Below are 18,396 nucleotides of genomic sequence, written 5' to 3'. Positions count from 1 at the left end.
TGTGAGTGTGTGCGCGCGTGCACGTGTTTGGGGAAATGTGTCAAGGAAGCCACAGTGACAGGAAAGACCTGCAGGTCAAACTCAGAACTGCTCTGAATTCTAAAGGCCTGTTTATACTTAGTTGCGTGGCGGTGTCGCGCTACGAAAATGGCCGATCTACACGATCACAAAACGTTGCGGAGTAATGCTTTGTGATCTTGTAGATCAGCTATTTTCTGTGCACGAACAGGCGCGGAGCCAAGTATAAATCAGGCATAAAAAACTGTGATTGGTTTCAGTGAAGCAGGACCAGATAAACATGAACAGAACAGATATTGGAATGGAAGTTTGGATGTAGTTCTAGAATTACAGCGTTCCACCGCCCAGGCACCGTGTGCAGGTGTCAAACCGCGGTCCTGCTGTCTCCATGGTGACAGTGTTATGGTCCCTGGCGGGGAGGGAGGGAGCGAGGGAGGGAGCGAGGGAGGGAGCGAGGGAGGGAGGGAAGCGCGCTGCATAATAATATTTGTGAAAAGCCTGATGAATTTGTGAAAACCGCACCACATTCAGTAGCCACACAAAATTATCTACATATGGTTTCAAACGATATGAATGTTATTACTGGAGAAAATTGTCGGCACTCGAAAAGTGGTCTGTATGTAATTTGCTTTACATATAAAATTGTCCAATGACATGTGAAGTACCAATCACAGTATATTTAGATTCTAGCTCAAAGAGGTACCTAGTGATCTCAGACTTATTATATATATGTAATTGTGTGTGTGTGTGTGTGTGTGTGTGTGTGTGTGTGTGTGTGTGTGTGTGTGTGTGTGTGTGTGTGTGTGTGTGTGTGTGTGTGTGTGTGTGTGTGAGTGTGAGTGTGAGTGTGTGTGTGTGTGTGTGTGTGTGTGCGCGCGCGCACACACACACGTGTGCATGCATGTGTGTGCACATTTCTATACGCCTGAGATCACTAGCTTTTTAATGTTCAACGCTTTACAAGATTTGTCAACAAGTGTCAGAAAATTTCACATTTACATGTTTAATATGCGAAAATCCCAAATCTAACATTCTCCGTGAGCAGCAGCCCTTGATGGAACCTAAGTACCCCAAAAAAATGGGTCAGTCATACGAGACTAGAGAGGACTTAGACCTCCTAATACTCACTCTTCAGAGACGGTATAGCGCTCAGGCAGGAGAGAACATGGCACGGCTCCAATGGAGACCATCACTGCTTCAACCCTCCGGCCCAGGTTCTTACCCTGCACCGTCAGCAGGGTGCCCCCCTCCACGGGCCCACTCTGTGGATAGATCTGAGGAGGAGGAGGAGAGCACAGAGATGGAGATAAGAGGGAGAATGGAGAGCCAGTGAAGACATGCGTACCCTTCAGAAGTAGAGAACAATTAGCGCTAATGACAGGCAGAAATGGACGGATAAGACGAGTCCAGTTCAAGTGCCTCTTCAGAGGGAGACATCTAATTGACAATGGTACAATTTAGGCATATATATATACCCACAAGGTAGACCAGACCCTCTAGCCCTTAGAAGAAGCCTGATTTATACGTCCACGTACGGCGGTGTAAATAAATTAAGCATGAGACTCTTCAGTCTCTCGGCATCTACAGCACACGTTAATGAAGAGCAGGCTGAGAGGCCCTTCCACGCCCCTCGTGAGACGTGGGGAGCGAGAGTGGCAGAGAGAGGCGAGGTGCAATGGGAGAGCAGGAGAGGTGAACGAGTGGGGAGGCAATTTACAAAATTGAGTGTGGAGAGGAGATCGAGTGAGGACGGGGGGGGGGGGGTAGCACGGGGCGGGGGGGGGGCTTCAACGGGGGAGCTAAATGCACACCGCCGTTCCATTTTCATGTGTCTGCGTGCATGTGCCGTGTCAAATTCTTCCGTGTCTCATTTCTCCTGTTGTTTTTCTGATGTGCGCACTGCTCTCATGCACCATTTCGGCTCTTGAGTCCTTTTTTTCCCCCCGCCCGGTGCTCTCAGGAAGCCGTGGGGGTGGAAGGCAAGGGGCCGTCACCCCTCCAATGGCGACGGAAACACAGCTTTACAGATAAGCATCTCTGGCTCCTTCGGCAGCAGCAATCTACCGTCATCTACTTCCCGCTGTAGCTGTACTGCAGCTAGCCTAGCCTAACCCCATTAATTGTGGCGTCTATTTTAGGAATGTCATCATAGGGTGACATTTTTGAAAAATGTTTTAAAAAAAATTAGAAAGTTTGGAAACATTTTGAAAATGTTTCCAAACATTTTCCATAACATTTTCTAAAAGAGCACAAATAGCCAATCTACAAGCACATAATACGTCATGATGCAACGCATTGTGTGCTTGTAGGTCAACAAATATATAATATGATATAGCACACAACAAAGAATAAAATAGGGCTTAAGTGGACTGTGGATAGCTGCAGACCATGGGGCCCCCAGGCACCACGCATGCCTTTCTTGGGTGACCGTTTCCCCTGGTAGGGATGAGGACACCGCGTGATCCCTCTGTGTTGTTATTATCCCGGCTCCACAGCCTTACTGACTCAATCACACACTGAGCGTACGAACGAAAACAGCAACGCTGTTTGGTCTGGGTGATAGGGCAGGGGGGGGGGGGTGGTGGTGGGTGGGGACACACACATTGAAATAGTCCCATTTATTATTGCCTGACGTGAGTGACAGCAGAGATAAATAAACGCTGCAGCTCCAAAGCTAAAGTGAGAAGTGTTCAAACAAGGGGGGAATGTATAACTTTTAATATCATGTGAAAACAAACTGCCTGAGACCAACCAGGCGGCTTACAGTTGTATCTGTTGGATCTGGACCAGAGGAAATGATGTAAGTGTTTTCCTGGTCGTAGCAGGCCTGCGCGCTAAAGCTCATGCTATATCTAGACACACGACATGTGATCACAACACATTCACACGTTCTTATACCATACAGTAACTATTCTATCTCTCTCTCTCTCTGTCTCTCTCTCTCTTTCACACACACGCTGTACGTGCACGTGCGTGTGCACGTATGGATATAGATAGACAACACCCGGTAACTCCCGTCTCAGCAGCAAGCGGTGAGTTATTATCACCAGCCGTCCAATAGCACCTTGAGTGTCTGCAGTGTCATTGAGCATCTTTGGGTGTTGATATTAACGTTAGCTGGCGCGCAGCTCATTTACACCTCTTCTGAGAGGATCTTGATTTTCAGAGACATCAGAGGATGTGTGAATTTGTCTCTGTGAAACAGCTTTTAAAAACCTTAAAACACCCCATTAAGGTAGCAATTAATTAGGCCTTTTGGGAACATGCCACGATGTCGTAGGTTTCAAAAGATAAATAGCCTGGGGGCACTAGGCTTACATTATGTATCTCTAGATACGCTGTAGATAGGGGTGTGCCGATATATCGTCCCGCGATATATCGCGATACGTTTTCGCGACGATATGTATCGTTTTGGAAAAAAAAAATATCGTTTTTGAAAAAAAGATTTTTTTTTTTTTTTTTTTTTACATTCATAATAATCAGGCATGCAAACGGCCCCGAAGTGAAAAGAGTGACAACATGTTTTTTTTTCGGGTCAGGTGTCATACTATTTGGATTCAAAACGGCTATTGTAGCTGAAAAGCTACAAGTTTGCATGTCTGAATAATGCAAAAACAGAATTATTTGTTTGCATTTTCTTTTTTTCTCCTCCATATATTTTCATAATAAAAAAAGTGCGTATCGTATCGTATCGAAATCGTATCGAAGTTGTGAGCCAAATATCGTATCGTATCGTTTGGTGAAATTAGTGTATCGGCACACCCCTAGCTGTAGAATATGTTTTTTATGATCCTGATTAGTTTGGAATTGGGACTACACACAGGTTTGGGAGGCGGAGAACCCTGTCTGTCAAGATTAAGTCCTCCCGGCAGGCACATGAATTAGGGGATCTTAAACCCAATTCAAACAACAACCCAGAAGCCTTAAGGCCTTTTCACACCGGGAGCGACACAAAGCCTGTGTACTCGAATGCGACCCGCGGGTCGCACTCCTCGTGTGAATGGACGGCCGAGTTTCTATGCGTTGTCCACCAAAAAAAAGTTTAACACATTTAAACTGTGGCGTGTGCGTGCGTGAGACGAGCACGAATGTGACAGTTGCGCGGTTGCTACGCCTGTCAGATCGCCCACGCCTCCCTACCTGCCCTGAAAATGAATTGCTAGACGCGTCGTCAGTCGCTTCCCGTGTGAAAGTGCTCCTCCAGTACTTTTTTTTGGTTACCCTATTTCTACAGCTCTCTCCCCCTCTCTCTCTCTCTTCCTCTCTCTCTCTCTACCTCCCTGTCTCTCTCTCTTTCCAGGTTCCTGTTGGGGGGGGGGGGGATTCCACCATCCCATGTAATGCCCTCCACGCCAAAGATTCCAGCGACCCCTGCCAGAACTGTCACCAATTCAACACCAGCATCACCACCACTTTCATACTTACAATAAACAACACCTTATAGAGCTTGACGGTGTGGTTTTCTGCCTCGTGAATTGAGGCTATAGTCAGAACTTTGATCTTCCTGTCCCCGTTTCAGTTCCTGTGCAACACACTGATGGAGGAAGACATGAGGACAAAAACAGGAAAAAGGTCCTCACTACACTACATGTTCCTCCACCCTCTCTCTATCCAACTAGTTCAACCCTAAAGCTGGAAGCATATTTCAAAAGAAGTCAAACTTTTTTCGGTTTGTCGAAACCAAAGTTTTCTGAGGACAAAACAAAGACCCTGTCTACTACCGTATACAGTTCTGGAACAGTGATTGACACCTGGATCAACACTGTTTGTTTAAATCAACCTCCGACGTGCCTTGATATAATTTGTCACTGGGATTTTGTCATTTCTGGCAACAGACAGTGGACAAAGTCTGTGTTATCTGACTCCATTAATTAATAGCCATTTGGCTGTGTTCATAGTCCCTCGGAGAGGGATTGTAGAGGTTTGTACCTCCTAACATCCTCAGCCAACATTTCTTCAAAACCATCCATGGTACATTGCAGACAGATACCGGAAATAAAACAATATAAATCACGAGCCTTTGAATTTCTGACAAATCACACACAATGTTCGTATTACTGTCAGCTTAGTTAGAACTACTGTAACGAACGTTGGAAAAGCGTTTGTTTGTTTGTTTTCTTCACAATGATGTCATTTTTTGTTGCTGTAACTCTATGTCTTACTGGCCTCTCTCTGTTCTCCCAGCCCATTTGTCAGTTCCTGTTTCAGACATACTTAAATCTAAATCATTTTTTAACAATGAGTTCAAAGACCCACTCGGAACAAACAGTTCATGGACATACATGATTTCACAATTATGCAGTGTGTGACAAATTCTGTTTAGGAGAATGACAAAAAACCTCTGTCACAGTGCTTGCTCCAAAAACTCCACCGCATTATTTACATTTCAGTGCTTGACCCTGGTGATAAATATTACATGTGACAAAGCAGGGCAGTGAAAAACACATCTCATCCCTTTAACCTTCATGCTTAGTCATTATGACTATGTGACCAGAAGAAGCAGTGGTTTGTGCGTGTGAAAGTGTGGGAGAGGAGAAGCTTTCCGCTGCGAGGCTGAGAGCTCCGACTTGAGTGGACTGTAACTCTAACCCCTGTGGATTCTCTGGGAAAATATGGCTGCCAAGGCATTGCATCATATCACATACCCCCACAGAACCACAGCCCCAGTTTCCTTTCTGCAACCCCCTCTCCTGAGGCACCTATTGAAAGGATGTGTGGATGCGCGTACGCTCGCGCATGTGTGTTGTGTTTTGTGTGTGTGTGTGTGTGTGTGTATTTGTATTACTATATTTGTGAGGGCCAATGTCCCCAAATACAAATTGTGCGGACAATTTTCCTGGTCCTCACTAGTGAAATTTATATTTCAAGGTTAAAATGATTTTGGAGTTAAAATTAGGAAATTATTCAGGTTGGGATTAATTAGACATTTGGAGGTTCGATTTAGGGGTTATGGGTTGTCAAGTTAAGCCCAAGCAAAAAAAAAATGGCAACAACAAAAAAAAGACATTTATAAAATTGCTGTCCTAAAATATTGATGTCCTCACAAGTATAGTAATACCAACAGAGAAAGAGATAGAGAGAGAGAGAGTGCGTGCGTGCGTGCGTGCGTGCGTGCGTGCGTGCGTGCGTGCGTGCGTGCGTGCGTGCGTGCGTGTTTGTGTGAGTTTGTGTGAGTTTGTGTGTGTTTGTGTGTGCGTGCGTGTGTGTGTGTGCCCGTCCATGCATAAGGTATTTCGGTACGGCTGAGTTCAGTCCCGCAAGAAGTAAGACACACAAGTCATCCTCCCAGCATCCTGTTAGTCACAGTATGCTGACGGCTACAGAGGATGAAGAATAATAGAGTAAGACTTCTAGACAGTCTATTTGTGTGACAGATTGTGGTTCTATTGAGTCGCAGTGTGTGTGTGTGTGTGTGTGTGTGTGTGTGTGTGTGTGTGTGTGTGTGTGTGTGTGTGTGTGTGTGTGTGTGTGTGTGTGTGTGCGTGTGCGTGTGCGTGTGCGTGTGCGTGTGCGTGTGCGCGTGCGCGTGCGTGTGTGTGTGCGTGAGCCCACTTTGTTCTTCCAGCTCGCTCTCCTGGGCAAGCAGGCTTTATCTACAGGAAGTTTAGGCCCGACTGAGCCTCACTTGAGCCACACTTCCCATGACCATCTAATATGGCGGCATGGATAAAACCTTCACCAGCGGCGGATTTTAATCTGAACACAACCCCCCTCCCCCCCCACACACACACACACACACACACACACACACAGTTACACTGTTACAGTTTGGACCCAGTGTCCTGACCACAGAAGTTGTTAAGTGACGCTGATGATTGTCGCAATGAGTTCAGTGAACGGTTTCAAGCCCCAACAGTCCTGGCAGTTACCGTTATTGCACTGCAGTACTACTGACCGCGTCGAGGTGACCGCAATCGAGCCCTGTCTTCAAATAAACACTCGTAATTCTCTCGACCAATGTGGTTTTGCTATTATTGTGGTCAGCAGATACAAAACCCCTAATAGCGCTTGCTCTCTTGCTTTAGTTCCTGTGGCGAGTTGCACAAAGGGCCCTACACATAGTACACATATTCCTCCATATGCAGCGTCCACATGGTCTACACGCACGCCAACGCTATAGCTCACGGAGGACGCGGCAGAACACATGGTAGAACACATGGTACTCGTTCCCATGCCCTCCTGAGTCACTGTAGCTCAGAGCTGTTGTCTCTGTGGGCTAAGTGGTTTGAGTGGGCCGGAGGACCGCTACAGTGCAACGCCAGTGTGTTGTTACAGGCTGAAACTGTTTTATTGAAAGCCTGTTCAAACAATCCCTCGCTCCAAAGTAAACCCCACCGTCAGCTGACAAACGGACAGCGAAGGGGCTGTGGGCGCAACCTCGCCATGTGACCACGCGATTCACCACTTCACTGTGTGTCTGACCACATGAGTTCACCACTTCACTGATGTGAAATAGAGGTGACAGGCAAGCAAAGGGGAAAGAGGTTAACCTTAAGCCTTATATTATACTTCCGATCTACAAGCTCTCAACCTGTCGCAGAGCGGCACGTTGTGAACTTGTAGATCGGGTATTTTCGCAATATTTAAAACTCTTTGTCAATTTGTGACCTTTGTGTCTATAATGACTTGAACTTGGGACGCCAGGTTGGATAACTGGTTAAAAGGGGACAGAAGGCAAGTATTTGTAGAATGTGATCACCAGTCGACGTGCGATGTTACCTTGTGGATCTCCGGGGCGGGGCACTGGTCCCTGATTGGCTGACAGTCGTCCCTGGGCCGACAGCCATTGTCACACCAGCCACAGAGATGCCCTTGGTCCTCTCGGCCCCAGCACTGTGAACAGTCAGAACTGCCTACGCCACAGTTGTACACCTCCACTAGAGAGAGAGAGAGAGAGGAGGATGAGGGAACATTGAACAGAACAAGCAGAAGGATTATGTTGTTATTGCAAAACAGCCACCGTTGACCAAAGTTTTGGTTTTGTTGGTTAAAATCACAGCACTGGGAAATCACAAGTTGCTTTTTACGGATTATCTGAACCACATGGGCTGCGTGTCATGGATAAGTAGCATAAGCATCTGCAGAATGACACATACATGGCTATAAAAATAAATCAGCAGAGAAGAGTGCAGGAGAGGTGCTGTAATGTTAGTTGCTGGTGCAAAGAAGAACAAAGCCAGGCAGAAACACATGATTATGTTTCTCGTTCCAGTAAGCCTCCCAGTGAGCAACCCATTTGTATCTGTATACTCTTGTGCATGCGTTGCACACGCACCCACATTTGTGCATCTGCATTCCTTTGTGTGTGTGTCCATGTGTAGGCCTACACTATGTGCGCATTTGTGTGTGTATAAATGCTTGTGCACATGTAAGATTGTGATGACTCTGCAGGCTTAGGAAACATCAGTTCAGTTCTATAACCCATTCCGACCTGAGGCCGATTCTACAAATGTCTTCTAAATCCTAACAGTTTTCTGAAAAACTTATGTTGCTGCTATATCAGTGGTCCTCAAACTTTTTCATGTCAAAGACCCCCAAAATTATATGTATTTGGCCACCGACCCCCATCTCAAAATATTGTAGTTCCAGGGACCCCCAGAAGCAAAGATTTGAGTTTAAATGTTCACTTTAAATATATATATTCAAAGATTTGCGCAAATGTTCACAATTTAAAAAAAATAGCAGATCTACAAGTTCGCAGCGTGCATGAAGTTACGCACTATGAGCTTGTATATCTTCTATTTTTGAATAGACAAAGTATAAAATAATGGTTAAAGTGGTTACACCGATGCTTTCCCGGTTTTAATGGGATAACTATGCAGAATGTGTCTTGGCAGGAGGCCCGGGCTGTTGTTTCGGCAAGCGTTCACATGGCAGACACATGGCGCGTATGAGCGCTGCATCTGGAGCTGAAACAGGGCAGGGAATGGAATGGGGGCTTGTAGCTCCACTGGTGGTGTACGAGATGCCAAGTTCAAAAACACAGACCCCCACCACCGCTTGTCAGCAGCGCACATGCTGTTGTTATGGCGCTCAGATTTTTATTTGCAACAATGCATAAGTGCGCGGCTTGGTGGAGGATTTGGTAACCTTTTCAAATTACAGCTCCTTCTATAATTATTGTGTAATTAGGCGGTAGCGTAATGTAGTGGTATGGAAAATTGTCATTTGTTGCAAAATGATGTGTTGTTGTACATAAATGTGTATAATAAGCGAGAATGAGACTAGAAGTGTTTTTCTATTTGTGGGTGATCATTTTGTTTTGTTTTTGTCTTTTTCTTTTAAGGTGTAAGCAAGGGGAATGATAGGCAAGCTAGTAGAAAACGTAGTTAAGATTTGGTCTATTTTGCGACAATCTAATTACCAGCAATTATGGAAAAAGGGAACCATAATCACAAACATCACTGAGGACATGTATCCATCTGTCTTTCACTATGATGTTTACATCAGTCTTATCTCTTGCTGCAATAGCTCTCACACATTTTCATGTCAAAGACCCCGATATCATATGTATTTGACCTTGGACACCCATTTGAAAAGAGTTGGTGCCAGGGGCCGTCATAAGGGAAGGTTTGTCAACTTTTCTTTTAAAACATAAGCTCACAACCGTGAGCTTATAGATCGGCTATTTCCAAAACGCTGAAAAATTAAATAGGGCTTAAGAGTTTAAACTTGTCCTCATTTTACTGGGGACCCCCTGGAACCACCTGAAGTACCCCTGGGAGTCCCTGGACCCCACTTTGAAAACCAGTGTCTTACTGTACCTTGTAACTGCTCAGGGCTGTCAATGTATTTCACAGGGTATCCTCTTCTCCGTAGAACAAGGTGGTACACCTGACTCCATTGTGCTGTGTGCAACTACAGGGACAGACACAGAACCAGTGATCAGATGAGTCAAAGCACTCGATACTTAACAGCTCCGGTGAAATGGCTTTGTTCGTAGCACCATTACAAGACCATGGTAAAAGTAGGCATATTAAGTGTGTATGTGTGTTATCCTCTTTCCTCCTACAATTACTCATCCAAGGCTGCTGTTCTAGATAATAATAGGTTATTAGTCAACTTGCCGAGAAAAGTACAAAAATAATGGTAATAAAAGCAATGAGTCCAGACTAGGTGCAACTGAACTGGATCTTTACTCAGGCTTGCAGCAGAACTGTTTCTTACAGTGAGGCCACTGCAACACACAGTGGAACTGTTACTGTGACTCCACTGCACTGCACTGTGGAACTGTTACTGTGACTCCACTGCACTGCACTGTGGAACTGTTACTGTGACTCCACTGCACTGTACTGTGGAACTGTTACTGTGACTCCACTGCACTGCACTGTGGAACTGTTACTGTGACTCCACTGCACTGCACTGTGGAACTGTTACTGTGACTCCACTGCACTGTACTGTGTATTTGTTATTTACTGTGACTCCACTGCTCTGCACTGTGGACCTGTTACTGTGACTCCACTGCACTGTACTGTGTATTTGTTATTTACTGTGACTCCACTGCTCTGCACTGTCTGTGGACCTGTTACTGTGACTCCACTGCACTGTACTGTGGAACTGTTACATACTGTGACTCCACTGCTCTGCACTGTGGAACTGTTACTGTGACTCCACTGCACTGTACTGTGTATTTGTTATTTACTGTGACTCCACTGCTCTGCACTGTGGAACTGTTACTGTGAATCCACTGCACTGTACTGTGTATTTGTTATTTACTGTGACTCCACTGCTCTGCACTGTGGAACTGTTACTGTGAATCCACTGCACTGTACTGTGTATTTGTTATTTACTGTGACTCCACTGCTCTGCACTGTGGAACTGTTACTTACTGTGATTCCACTGCACTGTACTATGGAACTGTTACATACTGTGACTCTACTGCAGTGTGGAACTGTAACTGTGACTCCACTGCACTGCACTGTGGAACTGTTACTTACTGTGACTCCATTGCACTGCACTGTGGAACTGTTACTTACTGTGACTCTAGTGCACTGCACTGTGGAACTGGTACTTACTGTGACTCCACTGCACTGCACTGTGGAACTGTTCAACCACCGAGCCCCATAGCGCTGCTCGGTCCCAAAATCACATTCCAGCTCCTCGCCCTGTGGAGCATAGTATATAAGATTAGTATATAACATTAAAACTATTATATGTAGGCAAATCGACTTGAGGTGATTTTGTATTCCATTCACAGAATGGTATCTCTTGTGGTATACCCAAACAGACAGACAGACAGAAAAAAAGAGAGAGAGAGAGAGAGAGGGGGAGAGAGAGATTGGAGGGGGGGATGGGGGGGGGGGGCGGCATGTGAAAGACATTTTTCTCTCCAATATGTCTGGTAACCATCGACAACTCTGAATGCAGCGTAATACCAGGAAACTAAAATAGCCCATGATAATTGTTCCTGCCAGGCACACAGATGCAATCATTCATAATTCATATTCATAAACATCTGGACTCGCTGGTGCCAACACCTCAGCAACTCATCTGGGAGGCAGAGTAATGAATATGAATTCAATCTTCACGAACGGAGAAAGGCAGAGATCAAGAAAGGTAAAGAATGGTATGCTGATAATTCTGATAATAATGCTGATTGTTAAGGAGCAATATTGTAAGGTAAGTATTGTATTTGGATGACATCATGTCATTTGCCTTATGACACACTTCACTTCCATTTACTTGCAGGCAAATAATTGGAGCCAGTGGAGATTGGAAAGTAGTTTTGCTATATGGAAAAACGAGCACATACCACACCAATTGACACATGCCTTAAGATTTGGCAAAAAAAGATTTGTGCCTTAAGATTTGACACTGGTTGTAGACATCTTACACATCCTTGCACTTTGTATGAGAGGGCAGGCTGGGCATCCTTACATGTTCGTAGGCGTACCCACTGGTTTAGCTTTATTTACAAGGCTCTGCTTGACTTGGTCCCTCTTTATCTACGGACCTATCTTGACAGAAACCATGGACATTACAACCTCCACTCGCATGATGTATTTACGTTGACTGTTCTACATGCCTGTGTGCAGCGGACTTGGGAAAAATAAAACAGTCGGATATGCTGCCCCCTTTGTGAGGAACACTTTCCAGAAAGACATGAAGCTGTCTGTACTGACCTCTTAAGAAGCTTTTGTCGCAATCCTGAATGACTGAAAATGTAGGACGTTTTTTTGTGTCAGCATTTGTGTCAGCCAAATCCTGTTAGTAACTTGTTTTTGTTTTAAAAGTGTTGTTTAACTGTTTTATTTTTAAAAGGTCCCAGGTCCCTCTCGCAAAATACATTTTACTGTATATCTCAATGAGGTTTTACCTGGTTAAATAAAGTTTAAAATAAAATAAAAAATAACACATACTTGTGTAAAATCCATATTACAGCAGAACAAGAAGTCAGTTACCTCACATTCGGCATCTGAGATACACATAAACGAAAAACATTTCAACAGAAAGGGTCAGATTGTTCTAAAAATAAAAGAGTATGAAATACTCATTTCACAATCTTAATTGTGAACAGATTATTCCAACTAGAACAACTTTTTATGGCTTCCCTCCCCCCTTCAAAACTGCAAAATAAAGTATATGGTTTCCTGTGTTTATTTGTAGTAAAAGTCTAAGGGCTGACAAATACTGGAGGGAAAGGTTGTAATCATCTCCTTGTTGGCAGTCACTTTGGTTAAACTGTTTACCAGGGTTAAATTCCAATAACTTGTGAAAAATGCAGACCGTGTCACTTTTACAGCGTCTGAGGGGGATTTTGTGGTAAAATGTGGGAATTGGTCAAAATAGGCCACAAGTTCCACAGGAGGCAGTGTGATAGTGACGCTTTAAATAGAGACGGTAAGTTTGACTTAAGCCTCAGTTATAACTGAGGCTTACCCGTCTGTGTCGTGCACCGAAAATAGATGTAACACCTTGTGAGCTTCCGGTGCTCGACACCCGCACACCACTAAGCATAACACAGCCTTACGACAAAGTTCCTCCTCTATTGAGTCACAGACGAGCAGAAAACTTTATTCAAACAATTTACGCACAAAGTGTGGGTGCATGTGTGCGTGTGCATGTGTGTGAGTCATTATTGTCTGTCTCCATGGCAGCACAGTAGCAGAAAGGGGGGCAGTTGGGGTTAGGCTGCCCCCAACCTGGGAACTAGACAGCAATTTCACAATCTATAAGAGCCCCCCACCTCTTATCACTGAAGTAGCTACTAGCTACTGACTCACACTCTCACACACACACACACACACACACACACACACACACACACACACACACACACACACACACACACACACACACACACACACACACACACACACACACACACACACACACACACACACACACACACACACACACACACACACACACACAGTGGATTAAGGAGAGGATTAGGGGTTTCCAAACAGATTTGGAAGCAGCCGCTGATCATCAAAACGAACACTAGTAAGCGTAGTACATCTCCTACCCTTCCTTCGTGTGGTACTTCTGAATTAGTACACGCTGTAATGTGCTGACTAAGGCATAAGCCAGTCACAGTCAGATGCACAGAACATGGCGGGCCCTGATAGCCGGGAGGTGAGCAACATAATCAGGGAAGATACACCCTCATTCATCATGCTCATGGCTTGTTTTTCCACCCACACAATTTCATCGCCTCTTGTCACACACCAAAGAGATTACCTCAGGTTTCGTTCCTTCGCTGAACCAAATCATATTATGCCCTTGTCCATCTGTACCTAACTCATTTTGTGGCCCTACTTACACCACACGCCGCCTTTTTAATTGTAATCAATTACCCATCATGAAATTTGGATACATCTCAAATCCCCTGCCGTTAAGGCTGAACGATTTGGGGAAAACAACTAATTGTGATTTTTCAGACGAGTAAATACCAAGATCTGTTTACTAATACAACATTAGGCCATACAGTGTTATTGCATGTTTAGCCCATTATATTTGCAGTTATGAATATACAAACATACGCTATTTTAAAGATAATTACTAGACTTCCATAATAATCACCAGTGTATCACTTCAGAGTGATACACCCACTTAAAAGGATCTGAATTTCAGACGTAAAACAAGCTTTTTTAACCCACGCCTTCAACTGCATTAAAATGCAACAATAATGTAACTTTGACCAAAAAAAAAGTGATGTAAATTTCCCTTGTTGGATAACCTGTCTCATATAAGTTTCAAGTCTCTGCAAGTTTATTTGCTTACCATACTGAGATTAATGAAAACCTGTGGCTTCTTCAAAGTTCAAGAATGGAAAATTGTCAGCAGTAATGTAAAGTATAAAGTATATAAATATGACTTCTAGACAGTGAGCTAAACATGCAAAAACATTCTGCTCCTTCTGGTATACATATACGGGTGAAATGAATATTGTACTTGATTCATGGACCACTTACCTAAAACACTAGAATAACTTGTTTAGAAGCCCAATTTAGGTGCCCCCCACCTTTATGGAATTAATTGCAGCCACTGCGATTTGGAAATTGCAGTAATTCATATTGCAAAATGGATTCTCTTTTGATTAATTGTTCAGTCCTCCAGCAACTCCTGTCCCCTGCTGTGACAATGAAATTAAGAAACTAGTTTCTTCCTACTGTTTCCTCGATGTGGTTAACCCTATAGCGTCCCTATTCCGGGGGAAAACATTTTGTGAAAATAGCAGATGTACAAGCTCACAGCGCGTCACGTTGCAACGTGTTGTGAGCTCCCAAACCTGCTATTTCTGGGAAGAGTTGGTACAGACGGAAAAAGGAGGGGGCCTGGTATAGACCCCAGGGGGACTCCGGTCAATGAAGTACAGTGTAACAGGTTTAATTGTTTAATGACAAGGTGAAATCTACTGCATCTCTTCGATGTGGTTTAATAACAAGGTGAAATCTACTATACCTCCTCGATGTGGTTTAATGACAAGGTGAAATCTTGGGTCATCCCGGAGGGGGACGGCTGGAACTCCATGGCAGCCAGGCTGGGACAGGAAGCGTTGTTCTGGAGGGGGCAGGAAGTGACATACCGAGGGTTAAAGAAAACAATGGCTCGCGCCCACCACACATCCGCATCCGAAAATACCTGTCCTGTTTATCTGAGGCAGGAGGAAATGAGCGTGGGCCCGCTGTGAGAGAAATAACAATAGCTTCAAATAGAGACACGATGTGTAGCGATTAGAGACCAGGCAGACATTGTGAGGAGCAACGACCTGCTCGTCCCTGCACGAACTACATTATAAAAGACGTAATAGAGTTTTTGAAAAGCGAGCATTATCGTTTTTTTATCGCTTAAAGTCTGTCGCGCCCTCTCGCGTGTCCTTTTTTTTTTTCTTCATATCAAGTCACAGTGTAGTGTACGTGACCGGAATACGTCATGTTTGTCTAGAAATAGCAACCGATAAGGAAAAAAAAAAGCAATTAAGTCTTTACAAGGTTGCTTAACAAAACGGGGTCTGGTGATATACAGCTGAACATAAAGCGGCTCTCGAGACAATAAAACACTTAAGCCACTTGCAAGGCCGGCAGACAGACAACAAGCAGACGTATGAGTCATGTCCTCTTCCCCCAGCGGGGTCCAGAAAAGTATCAACAGCCCCCAGTCGGGAGCCCGGGCCCTCAGGTCAGTCAGCTGGGAGGTGGAGAGGTGGAGGGGTGGGGGAGTAGGGGGAGCTCATCAGCGGAGCCACAGGACGCGGCTGGACGTTTTACAACTCACTCCTGGCTCCCATTCCAAAGGGAGCGCTAATAAAGGGGTGGCTGACTTAATCACAGGAGCAATGTTGTCAGGAGCTGAGTATGCACCGAGGAGGTGAGGGACGCTGTCTGGAGCCCTGTGATAGGTTTTAATGAGGCCACTGTAGCTTTTTGGATGACAGTTTGTAGTTTAACAACCTCGCCGTGAGCCTCCGACAAAACCTTTAACCGTGCTTGGCAGAAGAAGAATTTAAGATCTTGACATTGGGAGTTCACAACACTGCAGAGGCTAAATATGTATATAGAGCAAGACCGATACATTGGTCTGGTCAATATATCGGTCATTATTTGACTTTTTTTACCACATATCAGCTGCATAACTGGTATTGCCAGTTATGCAGCTGATGTGTCCCGATTTTTTACCACTTTCAACATGGCGTCCCTATACATGCCATTATGCAGTAGTGGTGGAACATTTTTAGTTTCCAAAAATGTCAAAAATAGCATATTAACAAGCTCACCACACGATGCCTTGTGATTAAAAAAAATGCTATTTCTATTAGCTAATTTAAACCTTAATCAAGTCTAAGATTTGGTAATTGGTAGGCTAGGACCCAGGATCGGCATTGGAACCAAAAATCGGGCATCAGCTGGACTCTAATCACGATAAACCTGTAACTGCATGCAGTTTGTCTGCTTGGCAGAATAATTTAAGATCTTGACATTGAGAGTTCACACAACACTGCAGAAGCTAAATATACTACACAATTGTGGTGGATACGCTAACCTATATAATTAAAATAGAAGAGTACATGAATCCACCTTCTGAAATTTGGGCCACGTTGCAGAGTTATGTCTTCGCCACTGCCACCAAGCAAGTTTTGACATTTAGACATAATTCCCTACTAAAACGGGGACACAGTGAACCGATTTCTTTGCCGTACTGATTCCTGTGAGTAAATCAACCCAAGCTGCCATGAAGAGAGAGTTTAGAGGAGGTCACGGGAGCTTTAAAATGGGGCACTATCTTGCTGTCGGAGTCTGTTAAACCACAAGCAACTGAGTTTTTATGACTGGATTTAAACTTATCTAGGCACTGTTTTTCAACCAGTGGTCCACGGACCAATATGTGGTACATAATTACACGGCGTAATTACACAAGGTCCATGGGAAAAGTCCATCAAATTTAAGAAACCTTTTGACCTAATAGGCGTAGAGTTGGAAAAAGCTTGAAATGAACACTGACTGCTAAGGGCTTTATATACTATCTAAGGGGGTTGAGACATAGTCCAGGCAAACTAGCGTTTCACATCAAAGTAATTGTAACCGAATATTTTTCACCATATATCATTTCTATGAGGTGTCCAGAACAACATACTAAAATTCCTAATAAATCCTAGTTGCAGAAATATGTGTAATTGGCATCAATCCAAAATGCCCCCCAATTATTGTCAAAAAGCCATATATAGATATATGCACATGCCAAAAAAAGATATGGACTCCCTTGCACTTCAGGCAGGGTATTTTATCTTAATTCGTCACCTGAAAATGTATTTGGAAGTCAATTGAAATCTCAGGAATGAAAATTGGACTTTTTGACAATAATTGGTGGACATCTTGGATTGATGCCAATTAAATATATTTATAACTAGGATTTCTTAGGACTTTTAGTTTGTTGTTCTGGTTTGTCTGTCTGCGTTACGACATGATTGCTATTGCCTAACCAATCCGGGCCCGACAAAGCAGTAGACAGCGATCTGTTCTTGGACAATACTGTCTGGATCAGGCACACTTTGAGCCTGCAGTTAGTTAGGAGGGGGATGTTTTAATACAATGGTATCCCCCACCATGCAATGCATGGTTGATGATGGATGAATGGCATGGAAGGGTGAGTCACTCACCTCCAGCAGGTTGTGTGCTGACTCGGCCTTACTGGAAACACAGGAGTGGCTCTGCTGGTCCCAGTAACACTTCCACCTGGTAGAGAGACAGCTCACACATCTGACAGACGGACAGACAGACAGACAGACAGACAGACAGACAGACAGACAGACAGACAGACAGACCTTTATTGATCTCACAAAGGAAATTCAGTTGTCATGGCAGTACCGCAGATAGAAATGTAATATATATTTTTTCTTTTGTAAAAATATGAGTGCACAGCTAGTAATGCACAGGGATTAGGAATATTGTAGCAAAAGGTTACTCATGACATCGCCATTGTCAGACAGACAGACAGACAGACAAGTTGGACACTTAAAACCCACTTTCAACCCACTTTCATTAAAGGCAAACATTTTCACAAATCTACAATAAAACATTTTTTTTTCAGAAATTGCAAAAAAAAATGAAATGACGAAATATCTTATCAGCTATATTCGTTATTCGTTGCAAAACGAAGAACATAGGACTTAAGTGTTTAAGGCCAGTCGATGTTAGACATCACAACTGAGTAAGGTGACGGTATTAGTCATAGTGTATCTGTCCAACCGTTACAGCACAGCCAGCAGAGGTCAAGCCGGGCCAACGTGACGAGGACACGACAACAAAGAATGTGCCTGTACATACACAAGCCTGACAAGCTTTTAACGTCACTCCACACGCCCGCATGTGCGAGCGTGGCACCCAGATAAAACGAACCGCCCCACCGAGGAACGCCTTCCATCGCCTCCAGAAACAG

At 44.2% G+C, this 18,396-nt stretch overlaps 1 protein-coding gene across 1 annotated transcript in view; it reads right to left on the bottom strand.

Annotated features, from left to right (window-relative positions):
• The window catches only part of plxnd1 (plexin D1), a 115,366-nt gene that overhangs the window by 66,356 nt on the left and 30,614 nt on the right, over positions 1–18,396 (bottom strand). The window contains exons 8-13 of the mRNA XM_084069745.1: positions 17,618–17,717; positions 14,926–15,024; positions 11,034–11,123; positions 9,783–9,876; positions 7,738–7,895; positions 1,147–1,292 (exon numbers count right to left, since the gene is read on the bottom strand). Of these exons, the coding sequence (XP_083925871.1) occupies positions 1,147–1,292; positions 7,738–7,895; positions 9,783–9,876; positions 11,034–11,123; positions 14,926–15,024; positions 17,618–17,717 (687 nt within the window). The remainder of the gene's footprint in view (positions 1–1,146; positions 1,293–7,737; positions 7,896–9,782; positions 9,877–11,033; positions 11,124–14,925; positions 15,025–17,617; positions 17,718–18,396) is intronic.

Source organism: Gymnoscopelus microlampas (assembly GCF_963454915.1).
Source record: "Gymnoscopelus microlampas genome assembly, chromosome: 10".
In the NCBI taxonomy this organism is placed as follows: Eukaryota; Metazoa; Chordata; class Actinopteri; order Myctophiformes; family Myctophidae; genus Gymnoscopelus; species Gymnoscopelus microlampas.
The sequence above is the reverse complement of the archived record's forward strand: the minus strand, read 5'-3'. Positions and strand labels throughout refer to the sequence as shown.